The sequence below is a fragment of the Vanellus vanellus genome (genome assembly GCF_965231255.1).
Source record: "Vanellus vanellus genome assembly, chromosome: 1".
Classification (NCBI taxonomy): Eukaryota; Metazoa; Chordata; class Aves; order Charadriiformes; family Charadriidae; genus Vanellus; species Vanellus vanellus.
In genome coordinates this window covers 17,734,080-17,754,177 of record NC_138905.1, presented here as the reverse complement: position 1 = coordinate 17,754,177, position 20,098 = coordinate 17,734,080, and the positions used below count along the sequence as shown (strand labels likewise).

At 42.5% G+C, this 20,098-nt stretch overlaps 1 protein-coding gene across 1 annotated transcript in view; it reads right to left on the bottom strand.

Annotated features, from left to right (window-relative positions):
- GRAMD4 (GRAM domain containing 4) overlaps positions 1-20,098 on the bottom strand; it is an 82,860-nt gene that overhangs the window by 53,645 nt on the left and 9,117 nt on the right. The window contains exon 2 of the mRNA XM_082496904.1: positions 3,920-4,130. Within this exon, the coding sequence (XP_082353030.1) occupies positions 3,920-4,130 (211 nt within the window). The remainder of the gene's footprint in view (positions 1-3,919; positions 4,131-20,098) is intronic.

The following is a 20,098-nucleotide window of genomic DNA, read 5'->3' as shown; positions in this document are numbered from 1 at the left end:
TTTAAGGTTTTAATTGACATGTTTCAGGAAAAGCCAAACTGTACTGGAACAGCAATTAAATTAATGTTTTCTGTACCACAATAACTCAGATTTAATCCTAGCACACTAGCTGGCAACTTGCATAAGTAGATTAGACTGCTTTCAGTACAATATGCCAGGTACGAGAGCGCTTCAATTTGCAATGCTCACTGTCAGGTTAGTGTAGAACTTCCATGGGTTTAAACACAAATTTGTTCTTTCCCCCCTTTGCTGAAGGGGACGTGATCCTCCTCTGCACCAAGTTCATTCATATACCTGTACGTAATACTGAACATTTTCTCCCTTTTATAAAAATGGGACACTTGTGCCATTAAGACTACACAAATTCATCTATAGCACAAAACGATGAGTTAAAATGAGGCAAATCAAGTCAGAATTGGCAAATACAAGGATGATCTATGACTTTCAGGGCACAGTCCCCATCCCTGAACATTTGCATCTGAGCAAACCAAGGTGCCAGAGCAATGTTTTAAACCTTTTTTAGGTGCAGAATTGTGATCTAGCAGGAAGGAGCCCATGTTGCACCTACAGAACAGGAAACCGTGATGGCACTGAATAAAGGGGACTTTGATTATCAAGCCAGCAACATTACCTGAATTTCCAGTGTCACAACAAGACAAATGCTAATATGTTCACTATTAGGAAGTAGGAATGGACCAGGTTACCTAACCCCTCTACCTATGTCGTGATTGTGGTGTTTTTACAAAACAATGCAGAAATAGCAGTGCTGCATACAGTGCTGAATGTCCTTGCCTTAAAAAACAGACAGCCACTTATGGTAAAGAGGGAAGGGAGGAATAAATCTGGGAAGCCATTTGGGAACCAAGAGAAACTTAGTAAAGAGTTAATTTGTTAACCAACATGGCTGTCTTGGCAATGATCTGATCACAGCGTCCAAGTACTCAAGAGACCTAAGAAAGTACCTGCTATCCAAGACATCCCTGGTAGTCAGGGCACTTAAATGAGAGGGGGGGGAAAGTACCCACACAAGCAAACAGCCAGCCTGTACCTTGAGACCAAACTAGCTCAAACTAAGAGAAAGGCACCTTTTGAACAAAAAGTCTCAGAAACTGCTGAGGAGAATTCAAAGGAAAATAACAAGTCCTTCCAACCCCAGGGCTCTCCTACCAGGAGGAAGGAAGCTGTGTGCTTTACCCAAACATGAGTCAGGATGTTTATTACTGAACCAAACAGGTGAAGCTTACAGTTTTAAGACACAGAATATAAGATGACCTCATCTGGCCATCCTTTCTTTCCTTCTACGGGGCATAAATTTTGCATGTGCTACTTCAGTAAGACATGCAAAGTGTTGGGACTGAGTCCCACTGCTGTCCCTGTGGCCTGGGACTCAACGTTCACTTCACTTTTGGAGGTGTGCAACAGAGGATGCTCTGCTTTGCAGATGGTCAGGGCTGTGCAATCACAAGCTTTTATGACAAGGCTTTTTACTCCAAAGCCTCCATTTATGGCAAGTTTTTGCATACGCTTGTCAAGTTCAGACACATACATAAAGAAGAGGCATCTCATGTGCACATTTCCAAGTGCACTCTGTACTCTTGAGACACAGTACAGAAGGGCCTTTCATTCATGTAACTGTGCTGTACTGCTCTAATAGACAGAGATATTTTTTTAATGGCTCCGGAACGATTAATACACCAGACTGAAGGGAAAAAAAAAAAAAAAAGAAAAAGGTATAGAGAGGGGCAGAGATGAAGTCTTAGCCAAGGGAATGGCTGACAGTGGAGTCAGATATCTATGTTTCGAAGACACAGATAAGGGGACCAGGACTCAAATTTTGCATGTCTATGCTCAGTTCCAATCCACCAATCTTGCTCTTTCAAGCCCATTGGTTCTGTACTCAGATTTTATTAGAAACAGTGAAGCAACAGAAGTGGAAGCACAGTACAGCTCACATCTATCTGAAAAGACAACAGCCTAACTTCAGCTTATGCAGAAGACCTGCATTGACTTCCGTATGCTTTCAACAGTTCTCCAAAGGTACACAACAAGAAGAAATCAACAAGACTTGGTCTTCTCATGATCAGTGTAATAGAAGCATAATGCTAAGCTGCTTACACAGCCTACAAAAGAAAACCACTCTGTATAAGCAATTTAAGATTTGAGTTTTAGTCACTGAATTAAAAACAATTCAAGTACAACTCAAGCATCTGGTCTCAATAAGAAACAGACATAATTCAAAGTTCCTCTGTTGACACGATCTCAGCCACTACTTTAATATTGATTTAAACACAGAAGTATTACTTTCTTTTCTCTCAGCACCTATGCAGCGTAGAGGATTGTTTCTTCTCCCTTCATTTTATGGATGGGCAGCAGCGCTTAACGGGACAGATGTGAGCGAGGGCCAAGTGCTAATCCCCCAAACTCCCCATCTGAAATTTATCCCTTATATGTGACATCACTTTCCTTATAGAAGTTTGCTTATTTTGCTAGTATCTGAAACACAGCTGCTGCTGCTTTTAGGCTGTTCCAGCATCACACTGGCTTTGTAACTCCTGAACATCAGGACCAAAGCAAAACAAGTCCTCCGACATTGTTGCTGCTTCCTCCCCCTTTCTGTTTTTAAACTAAGCTCAACTGTATCCCATGACAGCCTACTTAACAGTATGTAATCAGCCAGAAAGTGAAGTGTTTCTCTTCAAACTACCTTCTCAGTATGCAGAGTTGAACAATTTGAGAAAATGGAGACCACCACCACAGATGTGCAGCTGTAAGGCTTTGTAACTAGGCAAAACTGTAGGTTTACCTCGCTATTCCCTCAACCATACCATCCTGGAGCTACTATCCTCCTAAAGTAACACAGAAAATAGTATCCAGGGTTTAAGACAGATCTTTCCGTACCCTCTAGCTCTGCCGTCCAGATCCTTCTGATTAGATACAAAGGGGATTCCCTGTAAATAATATAATGCCTAAAGTTTAATGAAAACAAGCCATTATGTTGGAAGGGCAGAAGCACAGATTAGTCCCAGTATACACAATACCTACGTCTTAACAAACGACAGATGCCTTCAGTAGAACAAGAGCAAAGGAAAGGCATTTAACAGACCTTCCTTGTCCGAGGAGATTGAGGATTTGCATACAATAGACTTTTTGTGACAGAAAAATGCTCATAGGAAAAAAATCTAGCAAAAGAGTTCCATATAAGCAGGATTGTATGTGATACCATACAAGCCCACCTTAATTTAAAAAACCTAATAGCTACACAAGAGACAAACCCAAAGGAGATGCTTAAGTGTATACAGTTTGAAGTCTTCCAGCTTAACACTTGTGGTGAGCAAGCCCTGTGCTGCTAGAAATGAGCTTTCAGGCAACAGCCTGGCCACGTTTTGGAGACAAAAGTTGCACAGTGAGTTTCCAAATAGGGTGGTACAAATTCTGACTTCCAAGTCACATTCTAGAAAACAGCTAAATGGAAGAACTGTAATTTAGATTGTGGCACTCCAAGCTCAAGGATCCACAGCCACTTTTTAACAGTTAAAGCAGGATTATATTTTTCTTTTAACCAATATTTAACTTTTCCTGAAACTGTGTTTTTTAGAAAGGTAAGTCTGAGTGCTTCTGCTTACAAGCACGAAAAAACTTTAACACCTGAAGAGTCTCACACACCTCCTGCATAGTTTAAACCATCTCTATAGCATGGAAGCATTACTGGATACAACACTGAAGTGAAGAACAAGGTGGTGTGACCCTAACTCTACTGAAGCCACCAGAAGTCTTATCCCTACAGTCCTGGCCAGCAACATATGAGCTTCTCAGAAGTCTTTTCTTCAGATCTGTTCATTAGTAATTCCACTGTTTTCTGTTATTTTTCTGCCCAACAACTTTATAACATAATATAACAAAACTTAAATCCAGTACTTACAGGGTCTCTCAGCTCTTCATTGTCTCGAGTTGACGTTCGAGGTATTTTCACCGGGATTTCATCTCCACATTCAGTGTCTGAAGCATTTGGAGACTCTGCTAAATCAAGGAACTCATCTCTCTTGTGACCTCTGAACCTTATTTTGTCCAACTTCTTTAGCATGTTCAGCACTGCACTTTTCTGCTTTACCTTAACATGACGGTTGGAGTCTCTGCAAGAAACAAGACATCAAGAGCAATTTAGAAAGCTTTCAATAAACCTAACTACACGCATTCTAATCACTAACTACCTCTAACCATCTTTCAAGGGCCTTCCTGCCACTGGAGGAAAAACGTGCTGCAGCTTAGCTTTTTAACAGGCATTTTTTTCCACAGTGTAACAGACGCACGGTTTGGTTTTCAGTAGTTGATGATTTACCATCTTCCCACACTATTAGGGCCTCTTTCTCATGGCTATTTTTAAAGCAAGTCAGAACAGGCACAAGTTAACAACCTGCACTCCAAAGAACGATTAGGAAGTCAGTTCCTAACAGGTTACTTGAAACAGGAAAAAAAAAAAAAACAAAAACACCAAAAACGTTTAGCTGATAAGTCCACATTCTTCAACTTGATGATACTTCTAATCAAAGACATGAAAAATCCACTAAGCTTCACAACTAATCTTTAAATTCCCAGAAAAACTGGAGCAATGGAGTAGCGAGGCTCTTATCTCCCTACTGCTTCATGCTAAGAAAACAGAAAGTCCTGAAGAAAGCCACCAGGCAGATCCATGCAGAACATCCCACCAAAAAACAATTGTTGAAACCGACAATAATTCATTCAAATGCACTGCCAAGATCCCTAGAATTACCACTACTGATAATCTTCCATACCCTTTGCTAGATTTCTGTTAATCCCTTTGAGACTCAAAGGAGAATCACTTTATTAGTGATGCTTTCACATTTTTTTATTTTTTTTTTAAACTAGGATGACCAAGACTTTACTGTAAGAAACAGCGCAGCCAGTATTTTTGCAGAATGTGCATGTGTCCCAGCATCCGGAGGAACGAGAAACGACCAGGACATTTCACCTCCAGAGATAGTATCTGATATGAGCAATACTTAAATTATAAATCATAAATCAGATTGGGAAAAGCATTTTGCTATTTAAAAGACAATAGAAGAAAACTTAATTAATGTATGTAAACTCATTGTAATGGTAGCTTTCCAAGGCACTGTGCTGTACCATTTCTGATTTAAACTGACCTGCCGAATCTGTCCAACTCAATGCTCTACAAATATCACACTCAAAGGTCTCAAGCTCCATCTTTTTCTTTTTTTTTTTTTTTTAAAAAAAATAAATTAGTTCCTTGATCCTGCCACTCCAGCAAGCTACTGCTCTGGAAGTTTATAACAAACCAGCCACAATTTTCTCTCCTATAAACTATGTTCCACAGCTCAGAGTGTTCCATTTGGACGGTGCCGCAATGCTCTCCCAAATGGTCTTTTGCAGTGCTAAAAATTTATTTTGAAGCACTTGTTCCTGTTACTATCCTTTTTTCCCTATGGTCAACATTGCCCTCCTCTTCATTAAAAACCATGTTTAGCTTCATGCACATCATCTCAGGCACTGGTGTGAGAGGAAAAACCAAAGGCAGATCTAGACATGTGTCACTTCAGGAGTGTAAATGAAGAGCAAGAAAGAGCCGCTGGCTCCCACAGCCTTTGCACTTGAGGCAATTCTCACCTCCTAACACAAACTTCTTTTCAACAGAGCTCTTTGTCTTTCCCTATGCTTACCCTAACACTTTGGCAGTGACTATTCACACCAAGTTCAAACCAGATCATTCCCTTCAAAATCTGCCTTACTTTGCACCTCTGCCAAGGTTTATTAGCACCCTTCACTTAAACATAGAAGTTTGAAACTAATACAAATCCCCTATAAAGCAGCTCGCAAAAAAAAAAAAAAAACGCACAAAACTCTTCCTTTATCAGAGATGTTTTAAGTTGCAGCCCTGTGTTTAATATTTCGCTTAAGGAGAATCACTTGCAGTAACTCACACCAAGGTTATTTTCTATGAGCAGCTTTCTTTGAAGTTCTATTACTTGTCATAGCTAAGTTTAAAATAGGAACACTTCTTGCTCATTCATTGACTATTTGATGAAGAAACTTGTCAGCTATCACAGCCAGAAATATCTCTAGGGCCTACTATTAATAGCCACTAGAGAACAAATGCTATCAGGGAAGTTTAAACCTCTGATAAGCACCGGGAAAATTGTACCACACTCCCTCCCATCTCAAAGATCTCCATCTATGTTCAACCACTTTTACATACCACGTAAGTCAGACCTACAGCAAAGCAGTTGTAAACCAAACCCCGTTTGTATGTCATCCATGCTGTCACTGTTAATGATACAGCTATACGAAAAAATAACAAGGATGGTAGACTGCTATCACTTTTCTGATTGGCACTCATCAGCCCACACCAATGGAGGACAAGCAAGCACCCCCAGCCTCCTCTATCCCTCTTAAGGATGGAGCAGTTAGCTCAAGGCTGCAGATGAGCACTGCTGCCCTGGGCAAAACCAGGAGTCCTCAGCGTTCTCCTCTTAAAGCCACTTTTGTCCACTGCTCCCCAAAGACCAGGGCTGGATCTGGACCTCTTTTTATAGCCTGGCATGTACAGCACTTCAATGGACAATGATGCGAGATCAGTCTTCCCCTTAGAGTGCATTCACATTCACTCACCTCACAAAAGAAGTGAGAAGCAACAAAAATATCTCAAGACAAAGCAAACTCCAACTCTACTCTTCAAGCTTGGCCTTCAGGCAACGAAGAATGAAAGACCCAGGATGGTATTTTTACTAGTAAAAATGATATATCTATGCTTAATCACAGAATCACAGAACTTTCAGAGTTGGAAGGGACCTCTAGAGATCACCTAGCCCAACTCCCCTGCTAAAGCAGGATTGCCCAGAGCACATTACTCAGGACTGCATCCAGGCGGGTCTTGAAAATCTCCAGAGAAGGGGACTCCACAACCTCCCTGGGCAGCCTGTGCCAGTGCTCTGTCACCCTCACCGTAAAGAAGTTTTTCCGTGTATTTGAACGGAACTTCCTGTGTTCTAACTTGTGCCCATTGCCCCTCGTCCTGTCACTTGGAACCATTGAAAAGAGCGTGTTATCACCCGGTCTTTTAAAAATGCAAACCTTTCTTTAAAACACCAACAGATCACTCCACTGAACAGACAGCTTAAATTCTCTAACACAGAGACAAGCAAAAAGATATGTCATCGGTGCCAATACTTTTTAAAGTATTACTCAGTAGGTTGACCATTAAAAGAGTAAACAGTAAAGAATCCTGCTCCTAGACATTTTAAAGTGCTTTAAATACAAGAAGCTGTTATATAAAAATATCTTCTCAGTTGTAATTTAAAAATAATAAGATCACTTTGTCTAAAAATTGTTTTGAGTGCACCAGGCTCCCAGATTACTTACAGTTACATTAGATTAACCTAAGCAAAAACCTGAGCTTGCCAACAAGCTCCTATAGAAATTCATTATCTGGCCTCCAGCCAAATGCGCGATCTAAGACAGGCTTTTTATGTCAGCAGCCTGTTCTCACAACCAGCAACTTTTTTTTTAGATAAAGATCAATAAATATGGTGACATTTCAGCAGTTTCAGTCTCACTGAAAAAAAAAAAAAAAAAAAGAAAGCTTCTCGAAGACTTTTTATTTCAAGCAGCTTGGGTCAAATTTAGATAAGCTTGAGGAAACTTCTGTAAAACATAAGATCAGAATCCTACCTAGAATTATCTTTATTATAAAATACAGTAACTAAATAGCAAAAACACTTGCTTCGCCACCATTGCTATTCATCCTCTCACCCTCTCCCATCTCCCCATCCACAACCTGGCCTCAGCTGTTTGGCTCCAAGTTTCAGGCTGTTTCTAATAACTCCCCATACCAGCAACACCAAAGCCAACATGCAGTTTTGCTCATGCAGAGCTCAGAGCGTGAAGGCATCTTCTTCTGCTTTCAAAGGAGCCATAAAGAAATATTATGAAATTGTAATAAAAATACAACTATTTTAACCCTCTGTGTTGTAAATGCTCTCATACAGGTGACAGTAATTGTTCTCACTACCACACAACAAAAATAAGAACTAAAACTGCTATCATGCTTGCAAATTATTAACTTACGCGAAATAAAATCAAATCCATCCTTCCCAATTCAGTTTATTTCTGCAAACACCCTACCATTAATGTAAGCAACAGAAGACCTTTCCCACATTCAATGCTGTAACAAAAGTGCTGCAGAGCACAGCAAGGCAGACGCTGACTCTGCAAGACCAATGTAGGTCCAACTTCGTTGCACCTCAGCCAGATCTAATAATACCAGCAGGCGCTCTGTTGTAATATAGTAAGGATATCTTACATTAACATGCTTACAAACAAGGCTATACAGGCACCCATGTTTTTAAGAAGGTGGCTTTTATTTCTCTCGTTGCAGTAGCAGAGGTCAAACTAGCAAAATTAAACAGCAGCCTGTAAAAATTATCCTGAAGTCCCAAACCCTCTAGTAAAAAACTAGGCAACAGTTTATGTATACAGGGCTTGATTAGTGAAAAAGGCCTGCTATTTTCCACACTTAAAAAAAAAAAAAAAAAAACCAAACTAAAATCATCTTTAGAGTTTGGTGCCCTGGGTTTTGGGGTTTTTTTGTGTTTTGTTTTTTTTTTTAATTGCCATTAATATCTAGTTGCTAAAGCAATTCATTCAAGGCTGAAGCATCTATTTACAGAGGATCAGAAAAGGGATAACTTTATTTGGACCCAATAAGAAAACCCTCAATTAACCCCCAAATAAGTGTCGGACGTCCAGTTTAAAACAAATATATCAAGACCCAAAACCCCAAACCAACACATTCACACATTCCAAACTCATGCTAAGTATAGAAAAAACAAGTTTGGGAGGCAGAAGGGAGGAGGGAACTCAGGGAAGGGCAGCACTCAGTACACCGCTGCTGTCTGAAATCTGCCTTAACTCCTCCCAGAGTCTCCTACAAGTGGCTTACAGGCTTTGGTTTTCTGTTGTTGCACCTAGTTTTTACATGAGAATATGCTGAATCGGAATATGTGGCCTGGTAGACTGGGCAGAGACTGAACAGCTAAATCTTTAAGTGTGCTTTGTCAGAGGAAGGACTCTTCCTCGCAGCATGGCAATTCAGTTTTCCTTAGCTGTTAACAAAACGCAAACAACCCAACCCACAAAGTCAAACAGCATCCTCAGCAAGTGTCCATCTGGAGCTTGGCTGGGGGGGGGGGGGGGGGGGGGGGGGGGGGGAACAATGAAAAAACCCACTAACACATCATGGATGAATTTCATCTCAGGTCAAAAAGCCCATACAAGACTATGATACAGCAAAGTAACCTCTAAAGCGCCTGTGTTCCTTTTGCTAGAAAAACAGCGTTTCAGAAAGCTGAAGACGACATTGGAGTTGAAGCAAATCTAGCGTGCCTCCAGTTTACACCCACCTGCTTCACATTCTCCTTTCAATCTCAAAATGTTTTTCTGCAGAAGTCCAGGGTGAGAGCTCTGGTATCCCAGAAAAGCCGGGCTGTGTGTGGATGAACAAACACAGACACGGTGTCAACACCAGGATGTTTTGGTCTTATCGTGAAGGAGGGACATGCAAATTGAGGGAGTGGAAAAATATCAGGATTACATTAGGTATTTACTACTTTTTCACTGAAATGCTCCTGCCTATTATCCTAAAGGAGTTGACAGAAGAGCAGGAACACAAGACACACAACAAGATATACCAACTGATACTGAAAACAAAGCTTGGTGTCGTGTCTTCTGGCTGTGTCTAACTAGAACTGGAAACCTCAGTGAGTACATCTAAGCCTAATACAGCTTCACGGTCCAGCTCTACATACTGCTCTGTGCAAAAAGTTCCCTCTTGCTACATATGTTTTTACCCCCAGTTTCTAATTTTAATGGACAGAATCTCAAGTCACTGTCTGAACATTTTGTACTTATTAATATTTAAGAAACTAAGCAGGGAAAGATCAACTGACTGCACTTGAGAGCTCCTTGTCTGCTCAGCTTTTCTTCCCCCTGGGCAGACACTTCTCCTGGTTTGCTCTCCAGAAGGCTCACAGCTGTGAAGGAAGCCAAACCTTACCCACCATGTCTCTTCTTGAGCAACAGGGACTGGTTTTGCATAGATGAGGTTGGCAGCTTTCCAGAAAATTTTATGTTAAGCTCAACTCAACAAGACGCTTAAGCACGCAGGAGGGACACACACCTCACTCAAGGCGGCCCTTTCATGAACGGTGCCCCTGTGAGACACATATCACCCAGGACTATGCAACATGTTGAGTTCTCTGTACAGAACGATGTCATCATTTCCCGTTGGAAACCAAGAAATGGCAATACTTTGGGCCAAACATCCAGTTGGACTGGCCAAGAGCAGCTTACACACACTCTCCAGAAGTTACAAGCATTGCGCAAGTGTCCTCAATTTCCGACGCCAACAAACACACAGAGCTTGACCTTCAGAGCTGAGCTCTCCCCACGCTCAACCCACCACAGGTTCATCCTGAAATTAGTCACCACCTTCGCGTCACAGTCTGTTAAAGTCTTCCTCAAATTACGTCACCTGTAGCCCCAGGGTTATAACGCCATGTAATGCGTACACAGAACAAACTGCCTTCTGGTTTTGAGTAACACCTGCTGAAAGCTCCCAACCCTTTCAGGGTCAGGGGTCCTTAAAACTCTAGGGATAGACTAGACTAGATAGGGGTAAACTAGGGGGATAGGCTTTGTTCGTTTTTTTTGCATGAGAGATGAAGTTATCAGTTAGGCTACCTATGGTGTGGAGAAATATTATGTTTAGCAATTCACATTTATTTTTCCCTTGAGCTAAAGGGAGATGAACAAAGACAATCCCACCAGAATCATCTCCTCTGCGTTACAGACTGCTGGCAGAAGCAACGCTTGATTAACACAGGTCAGAAACGAGCAGAAAGTTGTGCTTCAGTGTTGCAGGCTTAATTAGATGCAACTATGAATTAAACATCAACTCTGAAACAATTTAAATTGTCCACTGACTGGCGGGAGGAGGTAAGGGGGAAAAAAAGTGGAAAGCTGTGTAACATGCACTACGGTACAACACGGGGACTGGAGACAGAAGTTCAACGTACTGATCTTGACTGCTGGTGGTGAGGTTGTCACAGCAACCATAATGCAGCTTCATGAATATGCATGATGCTAAAATCTATTTTTTTCCCCAAAAGAGACTAACCTGTCGTTCAGCTCACAACATGAAGCTGCCTGGGAGACGAATCGGGGTTGTACAATAAAAGTGACTTGTCTTCAAAACCTTCACAGCTCAGCTGCTGCAGACAGGAGGGGTTGGGGGAAGAGGGGACACACAGAACGTGGCTGCATGGGGCTGTAGGACTCTCTTCTGTACCCGCCTTGGTCAGAGGGTACTGAAGACATATTTGGCAAACATTTTAAGGCAAAGGTTGCCAAAATGAGCCATTCACTCCCTCCAAAATTTCAAACCTGTGCAAAGCATCAGCCTTAATCCCTCACCCAGCTGGGGACAGGTCCTTCAGGAAGCCAGAGGGGGCACCTCCAGTAACCCCCCATGCAAGGACGGAGAAGGGGGAGCTGCCACTCCTACTGCTAGGGACAGTGCCCAGGCCAGCTGAGACTGGGTGGGCTTGGCTTGATCATCACTGGAAAACTGTGGGTGCAGGGGCTCACAAAAGAAAACAACCCCAAACTACACACATGTACGTATGCAGGTCACACACCGGTGTGTCAAGAAAGAAACGGAGGGCAGGGACTATTTCAGCTGAGCGGCTGTGGGACTTATACTTTGTATGTAATCCCCCCACTTAACATCACACTGGAAACATCGCACCTCCAAAAACACACCCCTTCCCCAAACAGTTTTACACCCTACACACCTCTGTCTCTCTTTCATCATGAAACCTGAAATTACCAAGCTTTGTTAAATTAATTCCTCTGCAAACTGGTAAGCTGGAAATTTTAACTCCCAAACCAGGCAGATAAAACTCAATTTTTCCTCATGGCACCTGGGGGGGGAAAGGGGGGAAAAGGGGAAGGGGAAAGGAAACATTTACTATGCCAGCTGAAGAGCAGCACGAAAAAAAACCCTGCAAGAAAATGAACTTGCCTGCAGCGAGGAGCTTGAGCAGCACGCACGGACTGGAGGAGCCACCAGTTCAAGCCGTGGGGCAGCAAGCAGTCGCCCAGCACTGGTGTTTGCCAGCTATTCCACCTGGCAGATACCCTGTGAAAGGGGTAGCATGTTGCGATAGTAATAAAAGCCTATCGCCCTCCAGGTGACACCCTCCTTTGCCGGTCACCCACTGGGTCCCCCCTCACCGTCCCCGTCCCCCCTGCTGCGTACCCATCCCGACCCCAGCCGAGCCTGAAGCCCACTTGATCACAGGCTGACACCAAAGGGAGCAACCCCATTCACTTCTGCCAGGGCCTTTATGTCACTTGACCACTCACGCAGTTTATCAGCTCGTTGCTGATACAACTAATTTTTGCGTTTGTTTTCTGGCAAGGGTGGTGTGATCGGAGCAGACAGCTATGCAGCCTCACTCATGGTTGCACAAGCTATTAGAGCGGTCGTGCCTCCCGCACAGAAAATGTTTCTGGCAGTGGGCAGAGGGAGAAAGCATCCTTTTACAGCAGCCACCTGCACTTAAATCAGATTAAACAACTGCAAAGCCTGACCCTAAAGAGTGTTTATGAAGCTGCCATGAGGCACATTTCAGAAATCAGTCCCACGCCACAGCTTCAGTCCCTCCTCTGAAGGATGGGGGAAGAGCTCGTCAAAGCTCAGCACTGAAGAAAAAGGCTTTTTTCTGCTTCCTCACTCTGAATTTTGTCTACTAGTCAGGGGAGCTGAGGGCAAAGACGGGAAGATGTACATCAACAGCTCAGCAAGAGCCTCCGTGTTCCAGAAGGCTCAGGCAGCTCAGGTCTGGCTGGTCTTCAACCAAGTCAGAAGCCGGGGCACAGGGAAGGACTGCCATAAGCAACCACCACGAATTCTGCCTATAAAAACAGAGAGACATGGGGGTGACGGATGAGGGGGAAGGACAGGACATGACCAACACAGAGTAAGATTAGGCTATGGCTGCATATACCTCCTCTTCCACTGTTCAAACAGAAGTGTAAGAAGCCTAGCTTGACACAGCACTCAGAATAAAGTTGGCCTTCTAATGTTTATTTTAAAGCAGATGGTAAAAGTCAGAAGTACACATACAAGCATGGAAAATCTTACTCAGACTAAAGTATATTATGGAAGGTGATCACTAAACTGTTTAGAAAGTGTGAGTTCTGCCAGCCCTGAAGAAGAATTTTAATTCTATTCTTTCAAGTAAAAAAACTGCAAGTTATTGAGACCAGTGCAGTTATACCGTTTCGACGATGACTGCGTTTTTCATAATCTCAACTGCACATTCATCATCTTCAGATGATAAATACAGATGAAGCAGAGAGTGGGGGTACTGCTGAAAAAAAAAGGCACTGTGGAAACAAACCACAACCTCAGCTTAGAGAAAGACACTTTGCGAACAGCCTTCCAAGGCCTATGCAGAACGGCTTGGACCGAGCAGGTATTTCTTGAAGACGTCTCTCGGCAGCTGGCAAGCACTTCATGTCTGGTGGGAGGTGTCCCTGTCTATGGCAGGGGGGTTGGAACTCGATGATCTTCAAGGTCCTTTCCAACCTAAACCATTCTATGATTCTGTGATTTCCCAGGGTGACTGCTCATAGCTCACCCAGCAACCTTCAGAAACAGAATAAAGCTATAAAACATGGTCTAGTTTTGAAAAATGACTACGTATTCCTTTTTTGATAAACAAAGTTTTCACCTTGCTACTCATTGGAAAAAAGAGAAGAGGGACACATTTGAAGCAGGACGCGGCTCACGGCTAACAACTGCAGCCTAACTGATCTCTGCTGACCTCCACACAGTGCGTGGACCACCACTGGGCATAGCTGAGAGTGTGCAGCCTGTCACTGAAGGAGAAGCCGACCCCAGCCCTTACCAACAACCACCTGCAGCACCACGCGTGGGCAGATCACAAGCTGGAACGGCATTTCATGTATGCCACTGTGCCAAGCTACCCATGCATCACAGTTCCACGTATGGCAAGACCATACAGGAGGAGTTACTAAAGCTGTCAGGTGAAAGACCGCAGACCTACAACCGCTGTCACACATGCAACGATAAAAGGAACTCCCCTATTTCTTTGTTCACAAGGCAACCACTTGTCCACGTTCATAGTCCCCAAATCATTCACTGACAGCAAAACGAATAACCAGAGTACAGCAAGACAGTCTCTCTTGAGGGGCTTCCCTCAGTGTAGGGAGACAATTCAACAGAAGCCAACATTAACGGCTCTGTAATCAAGTAACAAAAGTTACCATGAAACCACCCAGATGCCAGTTTTCAGTGGAAGATTCCCAGGATGCAGTGATTTTGCGTACAACACTTCGTAACTTGCTTCTGCAAGCTTTAACTACTCCACTGCTGATTTGAGAACCCATTAAGTCTCTGAAATACCTATGTTGCAAAAATAAGCCGCATAAAACCACAGATAAGCGTTTGAGATGTCCGTCATTGATTTCAGTAGTCAGCATACAGCCAATGGAAGGAACTGAGCCTTTCACCAAACACCAGTAGCTCTCCAACCACCGTACAGTCATAAAAATAGTTTTCATAAATCAATTTTTTTTAACTTTTCCCCTCATGAGTAAAGAAGTTCAACATTTTTGGTACATTATGAAGAACTACAAAGACATAGCTAGCATATACCAAATTACAACCACCACTGTAATCCAGAACCTTTCATTTCCTTCCTATATACTGGCCTTGAGCCTATAAAGAATGTCTATAATCCCCAAATCCCACACATTTCCATGTGAGAAGCAGTGCTGCTGCTTATTCTGCTCCTTCTCCCTTCCTCTCAACAAAAACTTGAAAATGCTCCTGAAGTTGGTGCTACAGGCACAGAAGGTACAGGGCAGGAAAAAAAAAATAAAATTACTGCGTGGATTAAGCAAGTTTGTAGTGTTGTAATTCGTCACCATGTCAGCTTCTAAATGAAGGAGTGTGGAGGATTGCGTAAAAACTTGCATAGATAATATGTAAAAGGACACTGTGTGAAAGACCACGATGCTGCACAACACACCAAGGAGGGATTTATCTAATTTCAAGGAAGGAACAATGGAGAAGATACAAGTTTCATACAGTCAGTATGGCTTCGGGCATCAGCTTCATTTCTGACATCGTCTGTACTACAGACACTTGTAAAAACCATGTAAACTATTCCTTGAAATCTTATCACAGAGTAAAAAATTCAAGGTCAAGCTCCCACCAGACCGACAGAAATATGAACAGCAGCTCTGCTGGAAAGTGGCACTCTGGAAAAGAGCCTCCTCCATTCCCACCCACACAGCCCGCCAAAGGATGAGAGGGATATTTTTCTCCACGTAGCAGAGTTTGGAAATAGCAGAGGAAGTTGTGTGACACAGGAAAGCACCAAGCTTGTCCTCTAGGTATTACGGACCTCTCCTCCACTTCTTCAGAGTGCAACTGTTTACGTAAGTCCATCTGCACTGTTGGCACATTTGCTATAAACATGACTTAATCAGAGTACCTAAAAGACAGTTTTGATTTCTGGACTGCAATTACTTGTTTAAATAATTTGGCTATTTAACTAACTCATCTTAACAGAGTGCAATGGCAGGCTCCAGGTTAAAAGGCCCTGCTGTCCAAGGGAATCTCCCTTACAGGAACAAACCTCTATTCCTTCACATTTCAAACGGCATCATTTCTTCAGTAGGTATGGTACCTGCTCTTTGTCCCTATGCTTACAACAGTAATCCTGAATTAAAAAAAAAAAAAAAACCAAAAAAAAACAAAAACACACCACAAAACAAACAAAAAACCCAAACAAAACAAAAAAACCACCAACAACACACAAGAAAATCAACAAAAAACCCAACCACCAAACCAAACCCACCCCACAGACTGAGGTTGTAACAAGCTGGTACAGCCACACCAGGCAGCAGAGTAACCAACCCCACGAGAAACTGGAGAGGCCTTAAGGAATGTAACCACCATCCTGCACACTAACTCTTTTGTTTAATAAACTGCCTGGGTATTCTGCCATAACCACAGACCTTTCATTTCACACGTTGATTTTATAACATGCTTTGGACAGCAAAAATAAGTGGAAATCTTTGCTATTAACCCTGATTCCCCCAAGAGATACACGTAATCTGGGCATCTCCTCCATGCTCTTTCCTAATAAAATTATCAATTGCTGTTAAAAAAGCCAATTTTGGTGTAATTCTAACTGCTCTAACTAGAGGACCAAAGATGGACACCAGTCCAGCCCAGAAAAAGGCTGCCACACACCTTTAGCAGTTGCGACTGGTTAAATAGGCAACTGGTGGAGAAGTATAAATGTGAGGCTGAGCAGAGGTTGTCCCCTCAGCCCACCAGTAGTTACAGATGGGGGACAACAGCGTGGGTCTATGCCAGGAAGTGGAATAACCTCAGAAAGAATGATGGAGCCTGCGAGTCAGACACTTATGGGGAAATACATGAGAGGGAAAGAAAAGAAAAAATAAAAAAGGACATTACTCCAGTAGTTTCCCATGCATTCTTGTTTCTTCTCCCGAATTTTATTAGTTCATAAAAACAATGTCATTTTGCAAACAAAACCAAAATAACTCATCACTCAAAATACTCAGCACTGCCACAAATGAACTTTGGGCAGCAATCGTAACCCACTCGTCTCCAGACGGAGACAGAGCGGGGTGGCTGCCCACCTCCAGCAGCCTGGCATGCCCGGCTGACCAAGCAACGGGGAGGAAAGATGGAGATACGCAGACATATTCTACAAGCAATTTTAAGGCTTCCTTAAAGCATGCGTAGAGTTGGGGAAAACTAAACAAAAAATTGCATGATTTCAAGAAAACACAGAAATGATGTGTTACCTAAGTCTGTAAGGAAGGTACAAAGCCTCTTCCTAAGGAGTAAACCAGCCAGCTAAGGCTATTACTATAAACTAGTCCAGTTCTTACTAATTGGGCCGTATTTGGAAGGAATTAACATTTTAATGGTGCTTGTTAGATCCCGATTGTTAGATTGCCTCATAACTGCAGATTATACACAGGAGTTAATAACTACATTTTTGAAGCTGCTTGAAACAACTGGAAGAAGATAACTTAGAGCAAGTCTTCAAATAAATCAGGGGACACCAACATACCCAGCTCCCCTCCTCTACCGAGCATCACCGAAATACAGTTACGTGCTAAGTAGCATTTCTCCCAAGAGAAGCCAGCTCCTCTCTTGGCAGAGCTCTATTAGCAAAGTTTCCACCGTGTTTCAACGCGAGATGTACTGGACATAAGGAAGAGGCAGAAAAAAATCTCTGCCCGTTTGGGTTTTTGATCCCAAACACAGGGTAACCTATGAATCCAATGGTGTTTGCACTTAATGGATCAGCTCTTTGGTTTATTAACCAAGCTTGTACAAGCACACTGATCTGCCATACTTTTTGCACGCTCTCTTTCAAAACAAAGTATTTTCTCATCTCAAAATGTCACAAACACACCGCGAAGCCTGTCAAGCTGCTAAAGTGATACAAACCCAATGACAGTAAATAGCAACCTGGCACATTGCTGAGCCTTCAAACTTGAAATAGATTTAAATTAACACAACGATGGCAAGACGGGGAATTTAGCAACCAAGTGAAGAAACCAAAGGAGAAGAAGTAAGATTATTTCAGTCATCATCTCAATCAGACCAAGCAACTGAAAAGCCAGCTACAGGATGGCATTTCTGTCTGCCTCTAAAACCGGGATGAGGGCCAGAATTACACTACTTGAGCTGACGGGTTTATTTATGCCATAATGACACTTCAGTTAGCAATGATAAAGGTCCAAAGGTCAAAGTACTTTAAGAAGAGCCGTATACACACAGCACAGCCTTTTGAGCAGTTATGGCTGGAGTGAGGAAGGAAGGGGCAGGGAGAGCTATTCCTCGCACTCCCCCACCTGCCCCACAAGCCACCGTAAAACCACTGCAGCTGTGCCCATTTCAAAGCTTCCGAAGTTCACAAAGGAGATTTCTGTAGGGATCCCACCTTTCTTTGTCCAACCACTCCTAAGAAACGGTTTGTTTTTCCAAGTCAAAGCCAGAGAGAAGCCAGCGGCGCCTCATGGCAAAACTGAGAGGCCACATCACCAGCTGAAGCCCAGAGACCACCCACAGACCTCCAAAAGACCTCCTGAAAACTCCCTAAAAAATCTGGGGGAAGGAGTAGAAACAAAAGCAAAGAGCAACACTTTTTGATGTGTCTGTGAGTCTCTGAACCAGGACTTCTTCCAGTTCTGACTTATTGCCAATTACTTCATTAATATTGACATATTTAAATCTTGGAATTTTAAAAATTAAACTATGGATTTAATTTTTCAAGAAGGATCCTAAAAGTTTAATTACCAATCAGGCTCAAATTCTGGTTTGAGGATATCGAGCCTTTTGTTTACACTACACAAATGTTTTAACAAATACAGTCTCTCACAGTCACGGAAACTTGGAATTTTGAGACCTTTTGCATTAATGACAGAAGCATGTTGAAGACTGCAGGACGTGATTGAACCACCAGCTAGTAAGCACTGAACTCCCACTAACCTCTGATTTGCTTATATAATTGCCATTGGTGTTAAAAAAAAAAAAATACATTATACCATGTTATTCTTGGATGTTTTAGGGATTCCAAGAGGCTCCCATCTGTGCCCAAAAGAAAACTATAAAGCATCAAATTTGCTGAAGGGAAAAAAAAAAAAGAAAAGAAAAAAGAAAAAGAAAGAAGAAAAGAAAAAAGAAAAAGAAAAAGAAAGATGACATCTTTGGATTTCTTTGTTATAGGCATCTGGCGCCTTCATCCAGCTGTAGGATCTAGGCAGGCTGACTGAACTTGAGCAAGGACTTGGATGCCTGTGAATGGGAGTCTGTTCTAAGCAAGACCAAAGTCATGGAAGATGAGATGACAAGAAACAGGGACAAGATGTCTTTAGGGTGAAAAAAAAAGCTGTAAATAGCTGTAAAAGCACAATAAAGGGATAGTTCATATCCTAATGATACTCCTACCAAGCCCTTCTATTGATTGGATAGTACAAAACCTTCAGAAACTAAACAGCAGTTTTAACCAAGGACTGTTCTCTGTTTTTATTGCTGCACTCAGCTTTGATGCCCCGCAGCATACCAGAGGTGTCAGGCCTCCGAGAGCTGTATTGCAACAAGCAGAATAAAAGACATGCGCTGCTACAATTTCTCCTTCAGAAGAGGCAGCTGCACAACCCAGAAGACACGAAAGCGAGTTTTTTCTGACCTAGAAGACTGTTTTCCAGTGAGTGGAAAGGTTTCTGGATGCCCAGGAATCACAACAACCAGTAAGATGGGAAAGCTGGGTCTGATTTGCGTACAACCAGCCCCAAAACCTTTGACTAAGAGCTCACACATGTACAGAAAAAAGTCTCTGGATTTATATAAGTTAATAAGGCTACAGAAGAGGTAAGACCACTTCATACTGGTGTTCCTACACAAGGGTGCGTACAAGGGCACACAGGGGACAGAAGCAGCTGTCTGCCTTCAGGAAAGACAGGACTACTGAATCTCATGCAATTGAATACCCTTAAAAAAAGGTGTTTTCTTTAGCAGAGTGGCTACCAGGCTTTCCTCTCCACCTTGCCAGCCAGAGCACTTTGCTCTCCCCCATGCCCTAGTGACAATACTCACATTACTAGTTACAACTGCATTTTGCAAAAAATTTTTACTTTGAGAATTGAATCTACAGTCTATCTTTATTTTAAAAGAAAAAGAAGCTGTTTGCAAAAGCTTATCAACTTTTAAAAAAGAAAATCTGCATGCTTACAGCTAATCTACTTCAAGATTTGGTGTCTGGCATTTCCTCCACGTTTCGGAAACACCAGCGATGCATCTGCTTCCTAAACATGGTTTCTCATCTCCCATTTCAGATAACAAGCAATCTGTGGTCCGACAATCATCTTCAAAGTCCAACCCCTTCTCAGCGTTTCCAGTAAGTATATCTGTCTTTAC